This window comes from Brachyhypopomus gauderio, chromosome 15 (assembly GCF_052324685.1).
Source record: "Brachyhypopomus gauderio isolate BG-103 chromosome 15, BGAUD_0.2, whole genome shotgun sequence".
Taxonomy (NCBI): domain Eukaryota; kingdom Metazoa; phylum Chordata; class Actinopteri; order Gymnotiformes; family Hypopomidae; genus Brachyhypopomus; species Brachyhypopomus gauderio.
Genome location: NC_135225.1, coordinates 20,588,367 through 20,607,020, shown reverse-complemented (window position 1 = coordinate 20,607,020; position 18,654 = coordinate 20,588,367). Strand labels below are relative to the sequence as shown.

Sequence of the window (18,654 nt, the reverse complement as noted above, 5' to 3'; positions counted from 1 at the left end):
ATTTTATTTGTTTTCATTTTAAGTTTTCATCCAATTTTAAGTGATTAAATAAATTCCTGCCCATCATCTTTCTAAACTTCCCCCATCAACAAGTGAACCCTGAAGGATTTAGGCCAATGCATGCTTCCTGTTAGATATATGAAGCCAAGCACACAGGCATCCATGACTGTGAGCACACAGATGGCCATGATTGGATAGTGTGGCTGTGATTGACAGGGGACAGAGCGATACATCCCTCCCACACTGACAGCAGTGCCAGTTTTGCTCCCTTGGACTCCAAACCACAGATGGCTGTGGCACCATCAGGATTCAAACCAGCAAACTCTCAATTATACGGCTAATGTTATTTTCTTCTATGCCACTCGGGAGCCACGGGTTCCATTCTGGGTCAGTTTACCTACACAACATCCAATGAAATAATACAGAGCGCCTTGGGGCCTTTTATGACAATGTACCTCAGAATGACCAATTACACAGATGACTGAATACTCTGCCCAAACGTGTAGTAAGCAGGTTATGGAATCAGTCTCAGTTCCTCACTGTGAACCACAATAAAGTCCCGATCAGGAACTGTGATGTTTCTCAATGCTCCACGAGCAGGAACATGTCAAGCAAGTGGCGCCCACACTACTGATGTGTGTGCATGGTTGTGTAAGTGAACAGGCCAGGCATGCAACAAGCCTCTGGGGTCCTACAGACAGGTAGAGAACTGATGTGGGCGGTTAAGAAAGTCTAAATGGGCTCTGTAAATATTTTCTGGAGCGCTTTCAAGTTTGTTTCAAGTTTAATAGCCTTGCTTGACCTTTCCTAAGCAAACAAGGTGTAAATCTTTGCTTGAAAAATGTTAGCTAATGTGCTAGTGTAGAAAACAGCAACACTCAGTTGGAATATCAGACATACTGATATCAGACATACTGATATCAGACATACTGATTGTCCTGGATTGGGAATTGCTGCATATTTTTTCAGTAGTCACATTGTGTGCAGATCAAGAATGGAAAAAATGTGCCACATTTTGTTTTCATTATTACTATAACCAGCACACAGATATAACCAAAATGGGACTGCCCGTATCATTTTAATTATTTCATGTGGTTGAGTTCAACAGACCACAGAAAATGTTTGACTAGCTTGTTACATTACATGAATTAAAATGGAAGGCTGGTGGATACCTGTGGTTAAAACTGTTTCAGAGACATTTCAGAGGCATCAAACCTAATGGCATTCATGTATGTGCAGTGTATACCAACAAGTGAACTAAAGTGATAAATGATTTTCTCAAAAATGTCCATGAAAAATAAAAAGCAGGAATGGTGTGGTGGCTTAAGATGACTTGATATGAAAATCTATACAATGGAAAAAAGGCATTTTGGTAATATATTTTGGTAAAGTTTTGGTGCAACCTGTTAACAAAAAATATTTCAATATATTTAATAGAGAGTCTAGTATTCATAACTGAGCTGAGTCAGAGAGAGACTGGTTTCATATGACATTTATCTCAAGAGCATGGAATAATGTGGAATGCTAATGGTTTGTTTCCATTGCTAATGATTTGCCAACAATTTGTTAATTAAAAGTCGGTCTTTTCTCAGTGGAACTGCATTGACACATCTGACAACCAAACATGGGCCACTAACAAACCAATTATGTGCAGAATTAGGGTGTGGGGTTGGAGTGGGTGGGGGTGGGGGGTTGGAGTGGGTGGGGGTGGGAGTGAGAGTGGGTGGGGGTGGGGGTTGGAGTGGGTATGGGTAGGGGGTGGGAGTGGGTGTGGGTAGGGGTAGGGGGTGGGAGTGGGTGGGGGTGGGGGTTGAGGGTGGGAGTAGGGGGTGGGAGTGGGTGGGGGTGGGAGTAGGTGTGGGTAGGGGGTGGGAGTGGGTGGGGGTGGGAGTGAGAGTGGGTGGGGGTAGGGGGTTGGAGTGGGTATGGGTAGGGGGTGGGAGTGGGTGTGGGTAGGGGTAGGGGGTGGGAGTGGGTGGGGGTGGGGGTTGAGGGTGGGAGTAGGGGGTGGGAGTGGGTGGGGGTGGGAGTAGGTGTGGGTAGGGGGTGGGAGTGGGTGGGGGTAGGGGGTGGGAGTAGGTGTGGGTAGGGGGTGGGAGTGGGTGGGGGTAGGGGGTGGGAGTGGGTGTGGGTAGGGGGTGGGGGTTGAGGGTGGGAGTAGGGGGTGGGAGTGGGTGGGGGTAGGGGGTGGGAGTAGGGGGTGGGAGTGGGTGGGAGTAGGTGTGGGTAGGGGGTGGGAGTGGGTGGGGGTAGGGGGTGGGAGTGGGTGTGGGTAGGGGGTGGGAGTGGGTAGGGGGTAGGGGGTGGGTGTGGGTAGGGGGTGGGGGTTGAGGGTGGGAGTAGGGGGTGGGAGTGGGTGGGGGTAGGGGGTGGGAGTAGGGGGTGGGAGTGGGTGGGAGTAGGTGTGGGTAGGGGGTGGGAGTGGGTGGGGGTAGGGGGTGGGAGTAGGTGTGGGTAGGGGGTGGGAGTGGGTGGGGGTAGGGGGTGGGAGTGGGTGTGGGTAGGGGGTGGGAGTGGGTAGGGGGTAGGGGGTGGGAGTGGGTGTGGGTAGGGGGTGGGAGTGGGTAGGGGGTAGGGGGTGGGAGTGGGTGTGGGTAGGGGGTGGGGGTTGAGGGTGGGAGTAGGGGGTGGGAGTGGGTGGGGGTGGGAGTAGGGGGTTGGTACTTTTCTCACCACTAAGTTGTCTGCCTAGGGGCATCAGCATTGTCCAAAGTCTCTATTGCCCAGACAGTAGGAAGACACCAGCATTCATTAGGTTGCAGTTGAAAAGATCGCTCACAGAAGTCATCGACAGCTCCAGGCTGATGAGGATGCTGGCTGGCATTTACCATGATGAGTCAGTGAAAGGCAAAGGGCAGCCTCTCATCCCGCCGCTTCTGCGCAGTGTAATGACATGTTTGGAGCTGCTAACTCAGTGTACGGCATGACTTTGAGAGGTATTGACACCAGCAGCCAGTCTGATCACTGTAGCAGTGCAAGGTAGACAGAGATTACTGTGATAGGTACTAGAGTGCAGTTAGAGATACAAACTGAGCAGTGTCTGGGCTCTCTACACTTTTTACACAAGACCAGTCTAAACAAACAACCCATTTTCAAGAGATCTCTATGGGACTGGGTAGTTTATTTATTTATATAGTTTATATAGATATATTTCCAGTATGATTTAAGCTATCTATGATCGTGTCTCATTTTTAGTTCCGTGCGCTTGAAGTATCAGTTTTTGCTATTTAATGTTTAGTGTATACTGTCATTGTTAACACTATGAATATCAACAACATATAAGAATAAGACGTATTATGGATAACATGAGGCAAAATATTACCGTTACTCACCATTATTACCAATATTACCATTACTCACCAACTAAACTGAGATAATTTGACCAATATTTATAAAATAATGCATCAGGAAATTCAACCCAAAATAGCCAAAGTTATTATGCTCATCCTTTAAGATGTCATTTCTGAAGAACTTGTGCAAACACTGTTTTAGCTACAGATAAACAGACTACCAGCAGGGACAAAAGCCGAGTGAAACATTTAAATGGCACAGGTTGATTACAGGAGCGGTGAAGTAATGGTGGCGGTGTTCCCCTTACACGAGGGAACAGACTAGTGATTACAAGAGCACAGGAGAGGGAATCGTTCATTCTTTCAACAGCTCCCATGCTACCAGACCAGAAGCACATCTAACAAAAGAGGAACTATTTAACATGGTGTGACGGGGATCTCCTGCCCCACACGCTGTTGCAGGAACAGCACGATTATAGAAAATGTCACCACAGTGAGACATTCCCGAGTCCCGGTCTGCTCCAACAGAGAGTGAAGAAGAAATCATTTCAGTAATGAAAGTAATTAAGGGAGATGCTCTCGCACGTTAGGCCTGTGAGCTGGGCACCTGCCATGTTGTGTTCCTCTCGACTCTGGTCTTCTGCTTTCTTCATCTGTCTCTGGCTTTCTGTCCAGTTCATTTAGCTTTTCTATGTACCTCACCCTCAAGGCTGTAGTGCGAACCAACTATATTTGTGTCAGTTATGTGAGCTCTGATGTGCTAAAAGTGACAGGAAATATCTATAGCTTGAACTCATTAGTGAAAAGATCCAATCTCAAAAAGATGCATATGGCATTCATATAAATGACATGATCGCATTTCCATAGCAACTTGAAAATATCTGCACACTGAAAAACATACATAAAGCTGAAAAGATGTTTAAAGGCAGGTTGGGTTTGCTCCTGTTTTCTGTTTTTTGGTAGGGAGGGAGAGTGAAAGAGAGAGAGAAAGAGGGAGAGACAGAGAGAGAGAGAGAGAGAATCTGGCAAATCTCCATCTGGCTGCCGCCTGTGAGTGCAGTTATCAAGCCATGAATTAAACGCAGTCCCCTGTCAAAAAACATCCTTCAAACGATTACAGCGAATTCCCTCTTCATCAAACATTAGCCTATATGAGTGAATTTATCACGCATCCTTTTTTGTTTTTTTGTTTTTTTGCCAACTTCAAATCATCCAAATATGGAGGAAAAAACATTAAGTACTTTCTGGGTCTCACTGTACAAGCCGGGATACTGGACATAGTGCAGCGCCTGTACCTACTCTGATAATTCAGTGAGAACGAAGTGCTGGAGATCTGGGAGGAACTGGTGCTAAATAAAACAGCATCAGCGAGAGGGAAAGAGAGGAGGGGATGGGGAGAGGAGAGGATGGAGAGAGGAGGGGATGAGGAGAGGTGGGGGATGGGAGGATGCGGTAAAATGACTGTTTCAGCTCAGCTCGGCAGGAGACATCAGTCCAGCGGGGCGTGTGCTGGCATCGTCCTCCGCCGCAGATAAGCAAAGGTTATTTTTGGGTTAGGGCTCGTCTGTTTTTCAAAGGAGTGGCGAGACCCCGTAGCCTGAACACTCCACCCCCCCCCCCCCCCCCCCCCCCCCCCCCACAACCCCCTCAAACCGAGGCTCCCCCGCTTTCCGGATGCCGCTAACTCCGTGCTGCTGTTTCTGCAATGCCGGCGCTGCTAAACCGTCGGCTCTCTTTAAGGAAGTGTCTTTGGCTGGGAAACTGAAAGCGAGGGTAAAGAATGCCAAGATGTTTTAGTCAAGCTCTGATTTGCTGCATGCAGGGCACTGAGTTCTGAAATCTCGAAGGAACGAGATTTGTGATGGGAGAATGGTGGCGTTCTTAATTGCCAAGGTGCAGTCTGCTCCCATCTCACCACACAAGCTAAACCCTTCATTAGATTCAGATCTGATTACATGCATGACCCAGATGTGTCATCAATGGTTACAAAAGAAAGGCTTTCAACCACCCATCGCAGTCAGATTTCCCCCAGTCCATATCTTAAAGGTGCAATAAGGAATTGTCATAAATGGCAGCTCGGTTTTAACTTGGGGCTTTTGATTAACACACTTCCCTGGCAGACGCCCCATTAATTATAAAAAGTACGTTTAAATGTAATCTCGTGGTGTCTGTACTGTCGGAAATTCCTGGAATAGAGGCATTTCAACAAATCTGCAGTTGATGGACAAAATAATAAAGAAAAGCAATACAGCCTCTATGAACGGAAATCACATCGTGTTTCTGAGTTTCCACACTAGCCTGGAATACCTGTTTTGGTAGACAGCAGAACAATAGCAAAACAAGTGTCAACCATCTTAAAACCAAAGCAAACCACCCACATGAGAAAAAATTATTACCATATTAAAAAATAATACATTAAAAGCATACTTACATAATTTGAAGCCAGGTCTGGGTGTAGATAATCAATGCCTGTCAAAAATACCAAATATATATACTCTGTGGTACAATACATATATCTATAATATCAACACCTGCAAAACAGATTATGTTAAAGTTAAAATTACATATATTTTGCTTAGTTAGGCATTCATTGTTGTTGATGGGGGGATGAACTTTTACAGTGTACGCACCGTCGTCCATTATGGCGATGGTCACTCCTCTCCCAGTGTAGCCCATCTTCCAAGCCTCAGCCACATTTAGGTCCAGACCGGGAGTGCCGTCAGCCTGTCCTGTGTTTATCTAATCAGTGACACAGTATGTGCATTGTGTGTGTTAACATTCTGGGCACGTGCACATCAGAAAATTAGTCACAACCATGACAGCGCAACAGAACAAGATAAAAGTCATCAGTGTAACACGTTGTCGAAACCTTGCTGGGAAACATTTAAAACTGACATGCTCAATAAAGGGGACGTTCCCATCGTGTCTCCCGAGCCTGATTAAGTCCTGGAGAAACGGAGCCGGAACTGAGGTGAAGCTTGCTTGCACGCCGTTGATACAGAATGCTAATGTAAAAGAAATCTTTAAATCAGCTGTTTAGATTCATCCTGTACAGGCTGCCACAGTGTTGAAGGTCAAGCAAAATGAAGACAATGCAAACAGTAATTACTTACAAGATACCACTGCTTAGTGAAGAGTGGGTCATTCATACTGATGTCAAAGTCATTGATGTCACGGTAGCCTCTCTTTTGACGAGCAAAGCCCTCCTGAACAACCACATTTTTCACCTAAAACATAAAAAGGAATTTCTTTAAGAACAGGTCATTTTTATATCATAAAAATCCTATCTTATCGTGAGCAGTAACAAAAGCATGAAACCTTTTCAAATGGAAAACAGGTCTAATTCATGAAGAAATACAATAGTTTTTGTGTGTACTCGTTCTTGAGAGCTCTTTTCAGGCACGAAAGATACGTTCGTTTATCATCCCGCGAATTCTTCTCATTCTATCTACTCGTCTGGGCCCCGTACCTCAACAGAAGCTAAAACCCACAGAAGCCAGATGCCCATTCCTCAGGCATTATGTGGTGTGATAAGGCCTTGGAAACAAAGAACGCCTGAATTATCCATCTAGATTTGCATATTCTCTCTCTTTCATTGTACAGATCAAAGGCAGGTCTGACCTGATTTAAGAAGTGCTTTGAAAGCTCTTTCATGATGACTAGGGATATCATTGCCGACAGTCCAAGGGCTGCGTGCTTTAATGAATATTCACAAGTGTTCTATTAAATTCAAATGTAACATTTTAAATTATTTAGCTTGCGATATAAAGCACTGCAAGGGAGCACATATTACAGAGTATGTTTACAGCCTTCATCCTGCCAGACTGGTGACACTGTCATAAGATATAAGTAGAGAAAGGCTTGGAAGCTGAAATCGAAACTCCTCGATGTCCCTGAGGACAGATTTTTGTGGAAATGTGAGATGAGGAAGGTTTGTTTGAACAGTACATGTACCATTTAAGACATTAATCCTGTCAAATATTTATTAGGAACCAACTCAGAAAACCTGGCTAAACAACCCCAGCTTCAACAAGGAGACATTAAAATGCACTGCTGACTGCTGTGTGAATCTGTGTGCAATAAGCTTACAACTTTAGGATGCTTTATTAATGTTAAAATAGAACTTTCTGCCTGTGACTCTTATTTGCCACACCCATTCCTACCCCTTTGACATTAGCACTTAAACCTGCAGTTAGGTGTCCACAGTCAGCAATGTGCATGACTTGGCTGGGTTTAAACTTGGAATGAAAATGACTGGAAGTATATACTTGTTGAATATCGAGGGCTAAGCAAAACATAAAATATCACCTCCCTTTTTTGGACTAGCACCTAAAGGGTTTAAAGAGGCAGGAATGACAGATGTAAGAGAGCACAAATAAACCTGGAGCGTTGCCTTAATTAGTTTAGAAATGTGAATTCCCTGCTGCCCCCCTGTTCTGACTCAATACTCACTTAGAAGAAAATATGAAAGAAAAACTCAGTGTAGTGCACAGTCCCTGACTCTCACAATCACTCCCAGTAATCTGAAATGAGAAAGACAACTACATCATTTAACATCTGACAGGACCTGGAAGCAGCTTCTTGATGTATGAATTTGGTGCATGAAATTACATGCCACGTTCTGGTCTTTGTTGCTCTAAAAAGAACTTCTGAGCTAATTCAAGCACTTGAAACTAGACTTATATATTTATACTTATATATATATATTTATTTATATATATATTTAGCATCTATCTATAAAACATTTCCATTATCATATATTTAGCATTTATCTATAAAACATTTCCAAACTATCATTCTACTTGTTTCAGACTTTTTTATTAATATGCATTGTTATGTTTTTTACTTATTTTTCTTAATTATACACATAATATATTTTCCTTACACTGGCAGCATATAAAACTCAAGTCCAACCCACCAATCTCTTACCAAAATCTGACAAAGAAACACACCTTACTCTACGTACCACCGCAAAGACAATTAAGCCCAGCTGTACCATTGTGAGGTCCACTATTCCTGTTCGGTAATGAGGAGATCCGGGATCAAGGCTGGCAAGAACAAGCTCTGCCCTTCGGATTTAATTGGTTCCACAAGTTGCCGTTTTGGTGTTCTTTAACACCCCGAGTAATGTAATGCTCTGATCATACCGTGCTAGTTCACGGAGGTCTGAGGACCGTGGCAGGCTCAGCAAACTGCACATCAGGTTTCCTGTTCTAAAACAGCGTTACAGTAGAATTACAAAGAAGGAATGTTTTACCTTTTAACTGTGAACTTTCAATTGCACATCCTGTCCTGTGATACCGCAAGCAGTTTTTCAAACACATTAAAATTTAATGATCTTATAAATATGAGCTGGGTCATTGTAGTTATTGGTAAACCTATATATAATGCTTCCCCTTAGGACATAAACATGCAACCCAAACAATGTGCTGACAAAGAAATAATACAAATGTGAATGTTGCAACACCCACATCACAATGGAAATTAAATCAGGCACGCTGCCCTGGAAAAGCTATCTTGGTTTCCTCTTGGTAAAATCTACATCTCCCCCCCAGCCATATAATTTCTCAGTAATGTATATTTTACTACTGTGAGGATGAATTATAATCTCTGTAAATGATAAAAGGTGGATTTACAGGGTAAGGAGTAGATTGTTCTGTATCGTGTCCTTGTGTTGTACTGTGTTGTACTGAGCAGTAACCCAAATATCAGACACAAGTTTGTCTAGTGGGCACGAGCTTCTCCGATAACTTTATGATTGATCAGTCACCAAAGACACAGCCTGCACTAGCAACCTCACTCCATTATGTATATCTTTGTGGTGCCGTCTCTTTTTTCATAAGCAACAGGGGCACCAATGACCTAGATCCTCAGTGTGTGGGCCTGCAGTTGAAACACACACACGGTCAAGATCTGTGTCCTGCATGACTAATGTCACAACATACGAGACAGCATTCATGAGCCCTTTAAAGAATAAAAAAGAAATAAAGTCCTGGTCATGTGTGAGTTGTGTATCTGTACAAACCCATGAAACAGGCGATTTAACCTTGTTTGGGTAAATAAGTATGCAAGGTTAAAATAACTCACTATGCTATCAAGCTAATACTCATTAACATTTGCTAATAAACCCCCATCATGATGAAATCTGCAGGCAATACTGAAGCAGCCCCACTCTGGACATCTTTCTCTGGATAAATGTTCCAGATTGATCTCACTGGAAGACTACAAATGATCTAGATTGGAAACATTCCCTCCCATGTAAATTAAGTAAGCATCAATTCAAACTCAGCATTAGCGCATATCATAACATATTAGGAACCCAAAATATCTTCCGCTTTCCACAAGCACATGAAGAGAGCCCATAAATCAAGAACTGACTCCTACTGTGTTGTGAGGAAAACCCAAGACATTTAAAATGGCTTTAAGTTAAAAGATCAAAGAGCAAAACTCTAGCCACTTGGCGTAGTTATGAAGCTTCCTTGAACACATCTTAGGACACTTAGAAAACACATAGAAAACACATCAATGATGGCAGTTACACCTGTGTTTTTCTCTTATCTGGCCAAGCACCTCTGCCCCTGTGGCATTAACTATAGAGCGTTACCCACATCAGCCTGTCTGATCTCTTATCACCTAACAATTCAATCGCTGCTGTTCCTTAAAATGGCATCCCTGGACTTTCTGCACGTAGGCACTCTATTTCCTGACCTCGAAATCAAATCTTCATTACAATGTAGTCAGCTGATACTGTCTCACCATAGATCCAGCATCTTAGCCCATTCAATCTGTGCATTAGGACCAACTTCACATAGGCCTTAGACCTACACTTAAACCTACACTTAGACCTACTCCTAAGTGTTAAATGAGGAAGCTCATGCTTAGCCTCCTTCTGCAATGATGCTGTTACTCAGCAGCCTGCAGGGACAGGGAAGCAGAGGATGATGAGGATGAAGAGCAGAGTGAGCACTGTCTCAGCCAACAGACCAGACGAGGAGCCTGAGCCAAGGAGGCGAGATCAATACAACGTTCTCTATGACAACAAAGATCCTCTGCCTGGTTTCACTGATCTTTAACCAAAGCGAGGCTGTGGTTTAACATGCACTGACGCTCACCACTGCAAATGCAGGAATACTAATACTTAGCAGTTGTAATTTTACATCGCTATTCAGCTGTAAAAAGCATTACTACTTTCATTTTTATTACTAATGGCTCGTGAGACATCATTTGTCTAACGTAATTTGGAGTGGTTTTACAGTGCTGCGAAGTGATTACACATATTAGCACTGCAGTTGGGCTTTTCCGTTTCTGTGTTTGTGAAGAAAACCCAGACAAAACGGCTACGCTACTCAGTGGGTACGTATGTCCTCACTTTTCCTCACAGAGACAATCAGCAAATCCAGGTATTTCTGTTTCATCCCATTGAGCAGTTTTGTGCAGAAAAATTTATGGAGCTGAACTGTCAGTTGGGACGTTTCTGGTCAGCCTGAAGTAGTAATATATAAATCAACTAAAACCCCAAGCATAAATAATATAAAAACTGTTATTATTAAGTACTCAATAGCTCACACATTTACTCATGAAGTTTGCAATAACAGAGTATACAATGTGGAGCTAACAGGTTAATATTCTTAGATCTTCCAAATGTTAGAAATGTGCAAAATACGCATTCTTGTGTCTCATTAAATGAATTCATGCGCTCTCTTAACCCACCATATACAAATGATGCACCTCAGACATCAGTACTTCCAAAATGTATGAAAATCTGTTGACAAATGCAGCATTTTGAAACATTTTACTTGAATTCTCATCAGATAGCTGCACAGACACCATATTCATACATATTCACATGTATATGATAAAGAATTCCAATCTAGCCAAAAAATTATGTGAACACCTGAAGCATCAATATGCATAAATCTATGCCCATAAATTACTATATAAGGTAGCAATCGAACTAGAAAAATTCATGACTCCCATGGTGTCAGAGGGAATAGGTAAAGTAAATAATTTGATTCAGAAAACAAGATTTAGTGTGTAGACCTACAAAATGAGGCTATTCTGTGTGCAAAGTCTGTACTTCTGGTCATACCCTTACATAAGCACTCATGGCAAAACCATTATCCTTTATTTTTTTCAGGTTACTTTTACATTATCCAATATCCTTGAATGAAAGATCCATTAACCTTTGCCAGCAAGCATGAGCAATCTCTAAAGATGTGTTGTCTCTAAATAGAGAGACAATTTAAGAGGGTTATATGCTTTTCATACATAATGTCTCATCCGTATCACTGTAAACACGGAACCTCTGAATTTCTGTACTGACTCGTCCAATGACATCGGAGAACTTTTGCATTTTCCATCAGCAAGTACCATTTTAATGAAGGAGCCCTATTGTTTTGTTTATCTCAGACTTCAGCGAGTGGGTAATGCACACACTCACACATACACATACGGATCATGTATTTTTCCTTAATTGTGCATGTGATGGCAATAACCAAAACATTAATGTGTATTACCATAAGAATATGTTTGCTCATCTACAGCACTGTCTCATGGTGACTATTAAAACAACATTTTGAAATGACTCCACTGTGGTATTAGCAAGGGCTTATTTATGTACTTGTAGTACTGATGATTACTGTCAAGACATAACTAAATATATCCATATACTGCATAATAAAACATGAATGTATTGTTACACTGTAGCCCTCGTACAATACATCTTTCAGGACATCATCCGCAGTGTGACAGGCTTCATATTATTGTTGACACGTAAAAAAAAAATAGCGATCCAATTTTTAGGTCACATCACCCGTCACTATTAACAATTGTTTCCCAAGGACTGGAATCGGGCCGGTTTCTATGGGAACCACACACAGAGCTGGTAGGCTTACTCGTTGGTCCTTCTCCAGACTGTGTCGAGGGCTGCGTTTCCTCCTGGTCTTAGGAGCGTCCCGTGGGTAGAAATGATAAAGCCTCTCGCCAAAGGGAAGCTTGAGGAAAACAGAAAGAACATTAAAGGTTATGGGAAAAGGAAAGGAGAAATCACAGACACACCACTGGCCCACCGTGGGTAGAAACACAGCGAACATGGTGCTCTGGTTCTGTTTTATCCCAGGGTCACTGGACTGATCCATCATGTCAGATCAGTGTCTGGTCCATATACATCAGCATCAGATGGAGAGTAAATGCTGTTCATCTATGTAATTAAAGCCAGCACATCGTTCAAAAACAGGCTCACAGTGCCACAGTTTGTGTATGTTATGACTGGTAGATAAAACCAGACAAGGAGTGGGCTAAGAAAATTAACTACAGGAGCTGAGACTACATGAGAGCCCAACAAAGGTTCATCCAAGACAACTGAACTTCAGTTCAGTTAAGCATGAGTGAGAGCCACAAAAGACTAATCACAGAGTGCATGCAACTCATAATTAAGGGTATCCACTGAAGACAAATAAAGAGTATTATATGGATGCTGTGAGATACCGTATGTCCTAATCTCACCAGACATCATATCATTTTGAATTTGATTTTGTTGTACGATGAGTGTCTGGGTGTGAAAGGGCTAGACGGTGAGAACCTGCATGTGTAGACAAATTTGTGTCATGTTCCAAACTGCATCCGTAGGCTTCAAGAGAGCGAAATTTCAAATGCACGAGCACACGTCGAGTCCTGCGTTCAGTGAGTGGCGTAACACCCCAATGCACTCCCACAGCTCACACTTTGACATTTGACAGCACTAATCTGTCAGGATAATCATGTGCTCTGTTCACTAATAAATGGCTCTTTATGGCGGCCGTATAAGTAAGTGCAGTGATGTCAAATGAAGGCAATTTGGTCCATGAGTGGATTAGATACTTTAACATTAATGCTGTGTGAAAGGTTGGAAGTTTTTTTTTATAGTCCATGCTCAGTTACTAAATTCAAACCCACACACAGCAGAAAACACATATCAAAAATCTTTTATGTCTATGTGTTTGTGAATTTTGCCGCTAATTTCTAAAGGGACAGTTTCCATCTAAAGAGCCCAAATCTAACTTTGATATAAATAAATGAACTACATAGCATATAATAGTAGACGGTAAAGAAATATGGCAGTGTAAGTCATTTTTCAGCACTCCTACTATAAATGCATAAACGTTGAACTTGCATTTGACATTGTTTATAGAGTAGTGTGGCTAATCTGTAAGAAATGTATGAGCTGATTAAAGGAAAATAACTATGGCCAAACATTGTTTCACCAGATGTAAGGTCATATTGACACTGTGACCTTATAAAAAACATTTTTTGATCATTACTTCAGTCATCCAAATAAATTCATCAGTTCTCATAAATAGTTATTTGTTTTATTTCATAGCAAACGGTTTATACATTTAAAAAGTATGTTTAAGCAAGCAACTGGGCAATATTTCAATGTTATGATTGTCCTCTGAAAGAAATTCAGAAGGCTGCTATAGTCTGGTCTTTGACTTTAACTACTATTAACTGCAACAATTATTTGCTTCGTGGAAGAAAGCTATGTTTATGTCAGATATGGTGACTTTTTATGACTTTAGAAAATCAACGGATAATTGAGTATGTCTTGGCTTTTAAACTTTTACTGTCCATATAATAAGGCCCTGTTTCATCAGAGAATAATAGAGTGTAAAACGTTCCCCCCGAATCTAAACTTTCGACTTGCTCATTTACCGAATTTTACACATAGATTGATTAATATTTATGGGACTCTGTGTACTCATTGACAACGACAAAACTGTAGGATGTTCTGGGGATGAGATTTTTTCCATAAAGAGCTCTTAATTATCTTTAAGTTGTGGGTTTAATGTCAACGCTCATATTCAAATTTCAATTGTTTAAATGACTAATCTTAAAAGCAAACATTTGTATCGTAATAACCACGAGAGTTCGGTGCGTTTTGATGAGGGTATCAAATCTTACCTTTCTGGCACTTCCGAACCCATACTCTGCCGTAAGTTCATCTTCATCAACACCCTCATGTAATTGGACCAAAAGATGGTTTGTAAAAATTCCCTCCTCAGAGGATCCAGTGATAAGGAGCAACGCATTAAATAAGATCAGAACGGCCGCTGTGCCATATTTAAAGGTTCCAAGCATCGTGTCTCTGTTGTGTCGCTGTCTTGCTCAGAGTGAAATCAGAAAAACAAGGTGCTCCCAGTAAGAGATGACTTTATTAGGGATTCTCAGGATTCATCTCCTCGTCGGGGTGTGAGTCGGAGTGAGTTGAAACGGTCGTCGGACAACCGTCGTTTGCTGTACGAGTCGAAGGTTTGTGCAAGGGACCGAATCTGCATTTTCAGCTAACCTTTCATCTATAATTCATCGGTATAAACGTGTGGGTCTTCTTCATGTGACGTTCCCCGGAATGATGCCCAATAAGCTACAGAGGGTGTGGCTGTGGACCGCCGCCCCCTCTCTCTTCTCGGGTGTATATGAAGCCTTCCCGCGCCTGGATGCAGGCGACGTACTTTCAGCACCTTGGAGAATTCCTTCGTCCAGCCCAGCTGGACAAAAATGTCCCTTATTGTAAATAACAAACGAAATATTTTTTTTTCTTCATAAAGGGGATTAATTAGTCTTTTATTTTGTGTATATCGATTATTGTGTTCGATCTAGGTTTAATCGCGCATCATTTACACACAGTAGAATAACTATAACTTGCTTCTTTTACTGCCTTTTAAAATATTAAGAGTACAACTATTTTAATTAAATTTAAATCCTAATGGCGGCACTGCATACATGTTTTTGGAACATGCGATCGCAGTTATCACGTCTAACACAGTCTAAGACGCGTAGGCTGGGAATGTCTCAATCACACGTGAGAGAGAATGATGAAGAGGATAGCCACGCCCCCACAAGCACCAAACAAATGGTATACCCTGCAACGCACGTGCTCGCTTTAACTGGAAACATAGATCTGACGTTAAATGTTTGATATGAGGAGATGAGTTAAATCAGGAGTGGAAACTGCGTGGCAATCCTGACTCCATTAGTATAATTACCAGTGGGAAATTATCTTTGAATTAAATAAGATATAACTGTATGACAAACTTTAGCTTCAGTCGATAAATGAATTACTGATTTTAACATGCATATTCCTGCAGTCCCACATAACGCTACTTCCAGCAAACTTTGTTTTATGCATGACATGTCTGTATCCATGACAATATCCTATCATACTGAAGAGTAATAGAGACTACAATTTCAAACCCACACAGATCTTCTCACAGGCCTTCATGAACTGTTGCTTTGTGAGTCTTATATCGGAAGGAGCTGCGATGTGGAGAAATGTGCTCCTTCAGATGTTTCTGTTTTCTCTTGGATGTGCCCTTTCTATTGCAGGCTCTTGAAGAGCGTCTTGGTTTCAGCCTCTCTGCTATCATTGCAGACATCAATGCCGCTCGTCAGAACACATGGCGCGCCATTCTTCTCAACCCAGTCAGACATGCGCTGGCCATGCAGAATAGGAGGAGGCAAATATAGGCTGTCCCAGCACTGAAGGAATGATCAAATGCCAGCGCAGAGAGTCACTAAAAGTCAACTCTGCACACGTGCGCCCCATCTCACTTTCCGACTGCAGTCCGCAGAGGAGGAATCAATCGGCTTGCAGCCAGACTATTATCTGCTGCGTCTGTTTAGGGAAACATCAAGATGAAAAGGAAATCGTTTTCATGCTTGAAGAGTTTGATGATTTTTTCAGAAAGTCGTGTGTTGGGAGCAGGGCAGGGGGGTGAGTTAACAGAGGGATGGTCTCATGCTTGTGTGCTGACTTGGCCTCTTCTCTGTGAGCTCCCAAAAAGGTGAAGGAATCTTGGTCTCCCTGTACTTTCTTCTGTCATTATGTTTTTGGTGCCTTCATCCGAATGGAGAATCCATTAAAGTTCCTCTAGCTTATTAATAGGTAAAGATTCGAATGGTCAGCTGTTTAAATCTACCTGTAACTGATTTTGATAAATGTGCTGATTATTTTTTTGTTTTGTTTTGTTTTTTTTTTTACTCAACCTTTCCGTCCCACATGCACTCAGCCACAGGTCGCAGAGCAAATTCTCCATGAATCTTATGGAGCCAGAACTTTGGGCCATCACTCTTTGAAGCAAGATGGCAGATACTTCTGGCTGGCAACTTGGAGGGAACCTTTTGCAGTTTTGCATAGAGGGCAGAGGAGCACATCAGAGTGCCACACTGCACTGACCTTTCCGGCTATCCGATGCTCCGAGCCTGAGCGTACTGGCTTTTTGAAGATAAGATGGTGTTGATCGTTTTTTTGTTTGCATCAGACTAGTTATCACTGGTCTCTTGCTATTGTGCATATGCTCCCATACAAACAAATTTGGAACTGGAGTGCATCTGAAAAGGTTTGGTCTTACCACATATGACCATACAGTGACTAAAATCTTGTGATACCACAATCTCTCTGTTGCCTGGGAAACAAGTAGTGCATGTAGTATATAAGCTAGTGTTATTGGTGAAGGCAGAAGATACATATTCCTCTTCTACTCAGCCAACCAGGTAAGCTGGGACAGTTTTGCAGTTCTCAGTCTCAGGTACCGAGCATGGTTGATGTGCCAAGAGGTCAGGACAAGATCTCAGTGTCCACGCACCAGTGGGTAATCGGAACCGCTACATCTGTAATGACTGCAAGCTGCCATGTGCTACAGGACCCAGGGCGGCCAAGCACCTCCGCCTGTCCATCTGTCTGTCTCTCTCTCTCTCTCTTTCTCTCCCTCTCTCTCTCTGCACTTTTACAGCAAGTGCAGCCTATCGAATTTACAGGGGCCAGGCGAAATGGGAGAATCCAAACCGACATAGACGTTCCCAGAGGTTCCACCGGATCACGAAGCCCGCTCGATGGCCTTTGAAGCGATCCACCCTCTTGTAGACGTGGTGCCCTCTGGAGCCCAGTGTTCTATTTGATTACACAGCTGTCAGGTCTGAGAACGTCCAGCTCGGTGACATCACCAGCCTCTGCGTGAGGGAACATATCACTTCCGAAGAGTCTGCGTAGCACGTCAAAGGCGGGCCGAGAGCAGAGCGGGAGACACCCGTTTACGCTCTGCTCGTGGTCGCAGGAGGTGTCCGATGATCCGTCACGTAGCCGAGCTCGAGCCGAGGTAAATTTAATTGAACCCATCAGTCTCGCTCTCTTCTCCTCGGAAACTAAATTGTCCTGCCACCGTGTCAGCGCTATTTATATTTCCACCGCTTGGTCAGTAATCGGATGACAGACGAGACCCGGGCCTCCGTATGATTTGCTGTGTTTTTCCATAACCACTGAAGTACTAGACCATCACAAGCATCACTTTTAAGGGCGAATCTATATCTTCAATAACAGGCATTTAGGCAAAAATACCCATATTCTTGAGTGTTGTTGTCATTTAAGCCATCTAGGATTCTTCTTGGTGTCCTATGCAGTAAATCTAAAAGTTAATAATAGCGATTAATAATGAATATGAGTTTTCAACTTGATTTGTTTTGATTTAGGAAAATTTGGAAAACAATTTTTGTGCATTTCATTAGAAAAACTTGACCACATTTATGCACATCACCCACACGGCAGAGTTTGTTCCACATTTATGCACATCACCCACACGGCAGAGTTTGTTTGTAACCCAAATGTAACATCCTAATCAAGTTCTTTGTGGTCTGAATACCACAAGCAGGCATACAAGCTGAGGGGAGTTAAAACTCTTTAGGGCCACAGGAGTAGATCTTCGACAGTGGGGTTGGACGCCCTATTGTAGATCAAAGTCTCCCATTAGCAGCTTAGGTCATATTGTGAATCCAGACTCTTTGTTTTCCCTTTAACCAATAAGACTGGAAGTTACACAGTAAATAATAATAAAAATATAGGGTTTAACACACCATTTAACATTTATAAAAACTAAAATCCTAGCATGTTTGTACAGTGCAGCCCTGCTTTCTCTTTGCATTTATATTCTTTACTTGCATGCCAAGTGTATTTTGAATAATTAAAGAATAGGAAAGCAACAGTGAGAAGGTGGGGTTGGTGCATAATCAAACTAATTCCTCTCTCTTTATGTTTGATTCCAAGCTGAGCATTTAGTGCACCATAATGAATGAGCCGTCAATGTAAATCTACAGCTGAAAGTGAAGAAAGAGTGTGATTCACCTCCAGCTGAAGATGCTTTTTTCACAGGAGGCAAACAGAAGAGGAGGAATAAATGGTGATCCAAATCAAAGCAAATTACCTTGATAAATCTAGTTACGCACTCAGCCATAAGGCACTGGCAACTGGGCTTGAAAAACCAGCCTCTTTGTTTCACTGAGGCACCTTGATAACACCAGCCTGGCACAGAAAATTCACATGGACTTACAGTGAGGGTAA

The 18,654-nt window shown here is 42.4% G+C and overlaps 1 protein-coding gene across 1 annotated transcript in view; it reads right to left on the bottom strand.

The window, feature by feature from the left end:
• The window catches only part of pcsk2 (proprotein convertase subtilisin/kexin type 2), a 39,356-nt gene extending 24,679 nt beyond the window's left edge, over positions 1-14,677 (bottom strand). The window contains exons 1-5 of the mRNA XM_076974871.1: positions 14,229-14,677; positions 12,185-12,283; positions 6,404-6,517; positions 5,921-6,029; positions 5,722-5,759 (exon numbers count right to left, since the gene is read on the bottom strand). Of these exons, the coding sequence (XP_076830986.1) occupies positions 5,722-5,759; positions 5,921-6,029; positions 6,404-6,517; positions 12,185-12,283; positions 14,229-14,405 (537 nt within the window). The 5' untranslated portion in view covers positions 14,406-14,677. The remainder of the gene's footprint in view (positions 1-5,721; positions 5,760-5,920; positions 6,030-6,403; positions 6,518-12,184; positions 12,284-14,228) is intronic.
• Positions 14,678-18,654: the final 3,977 nt, after the last annotated feature.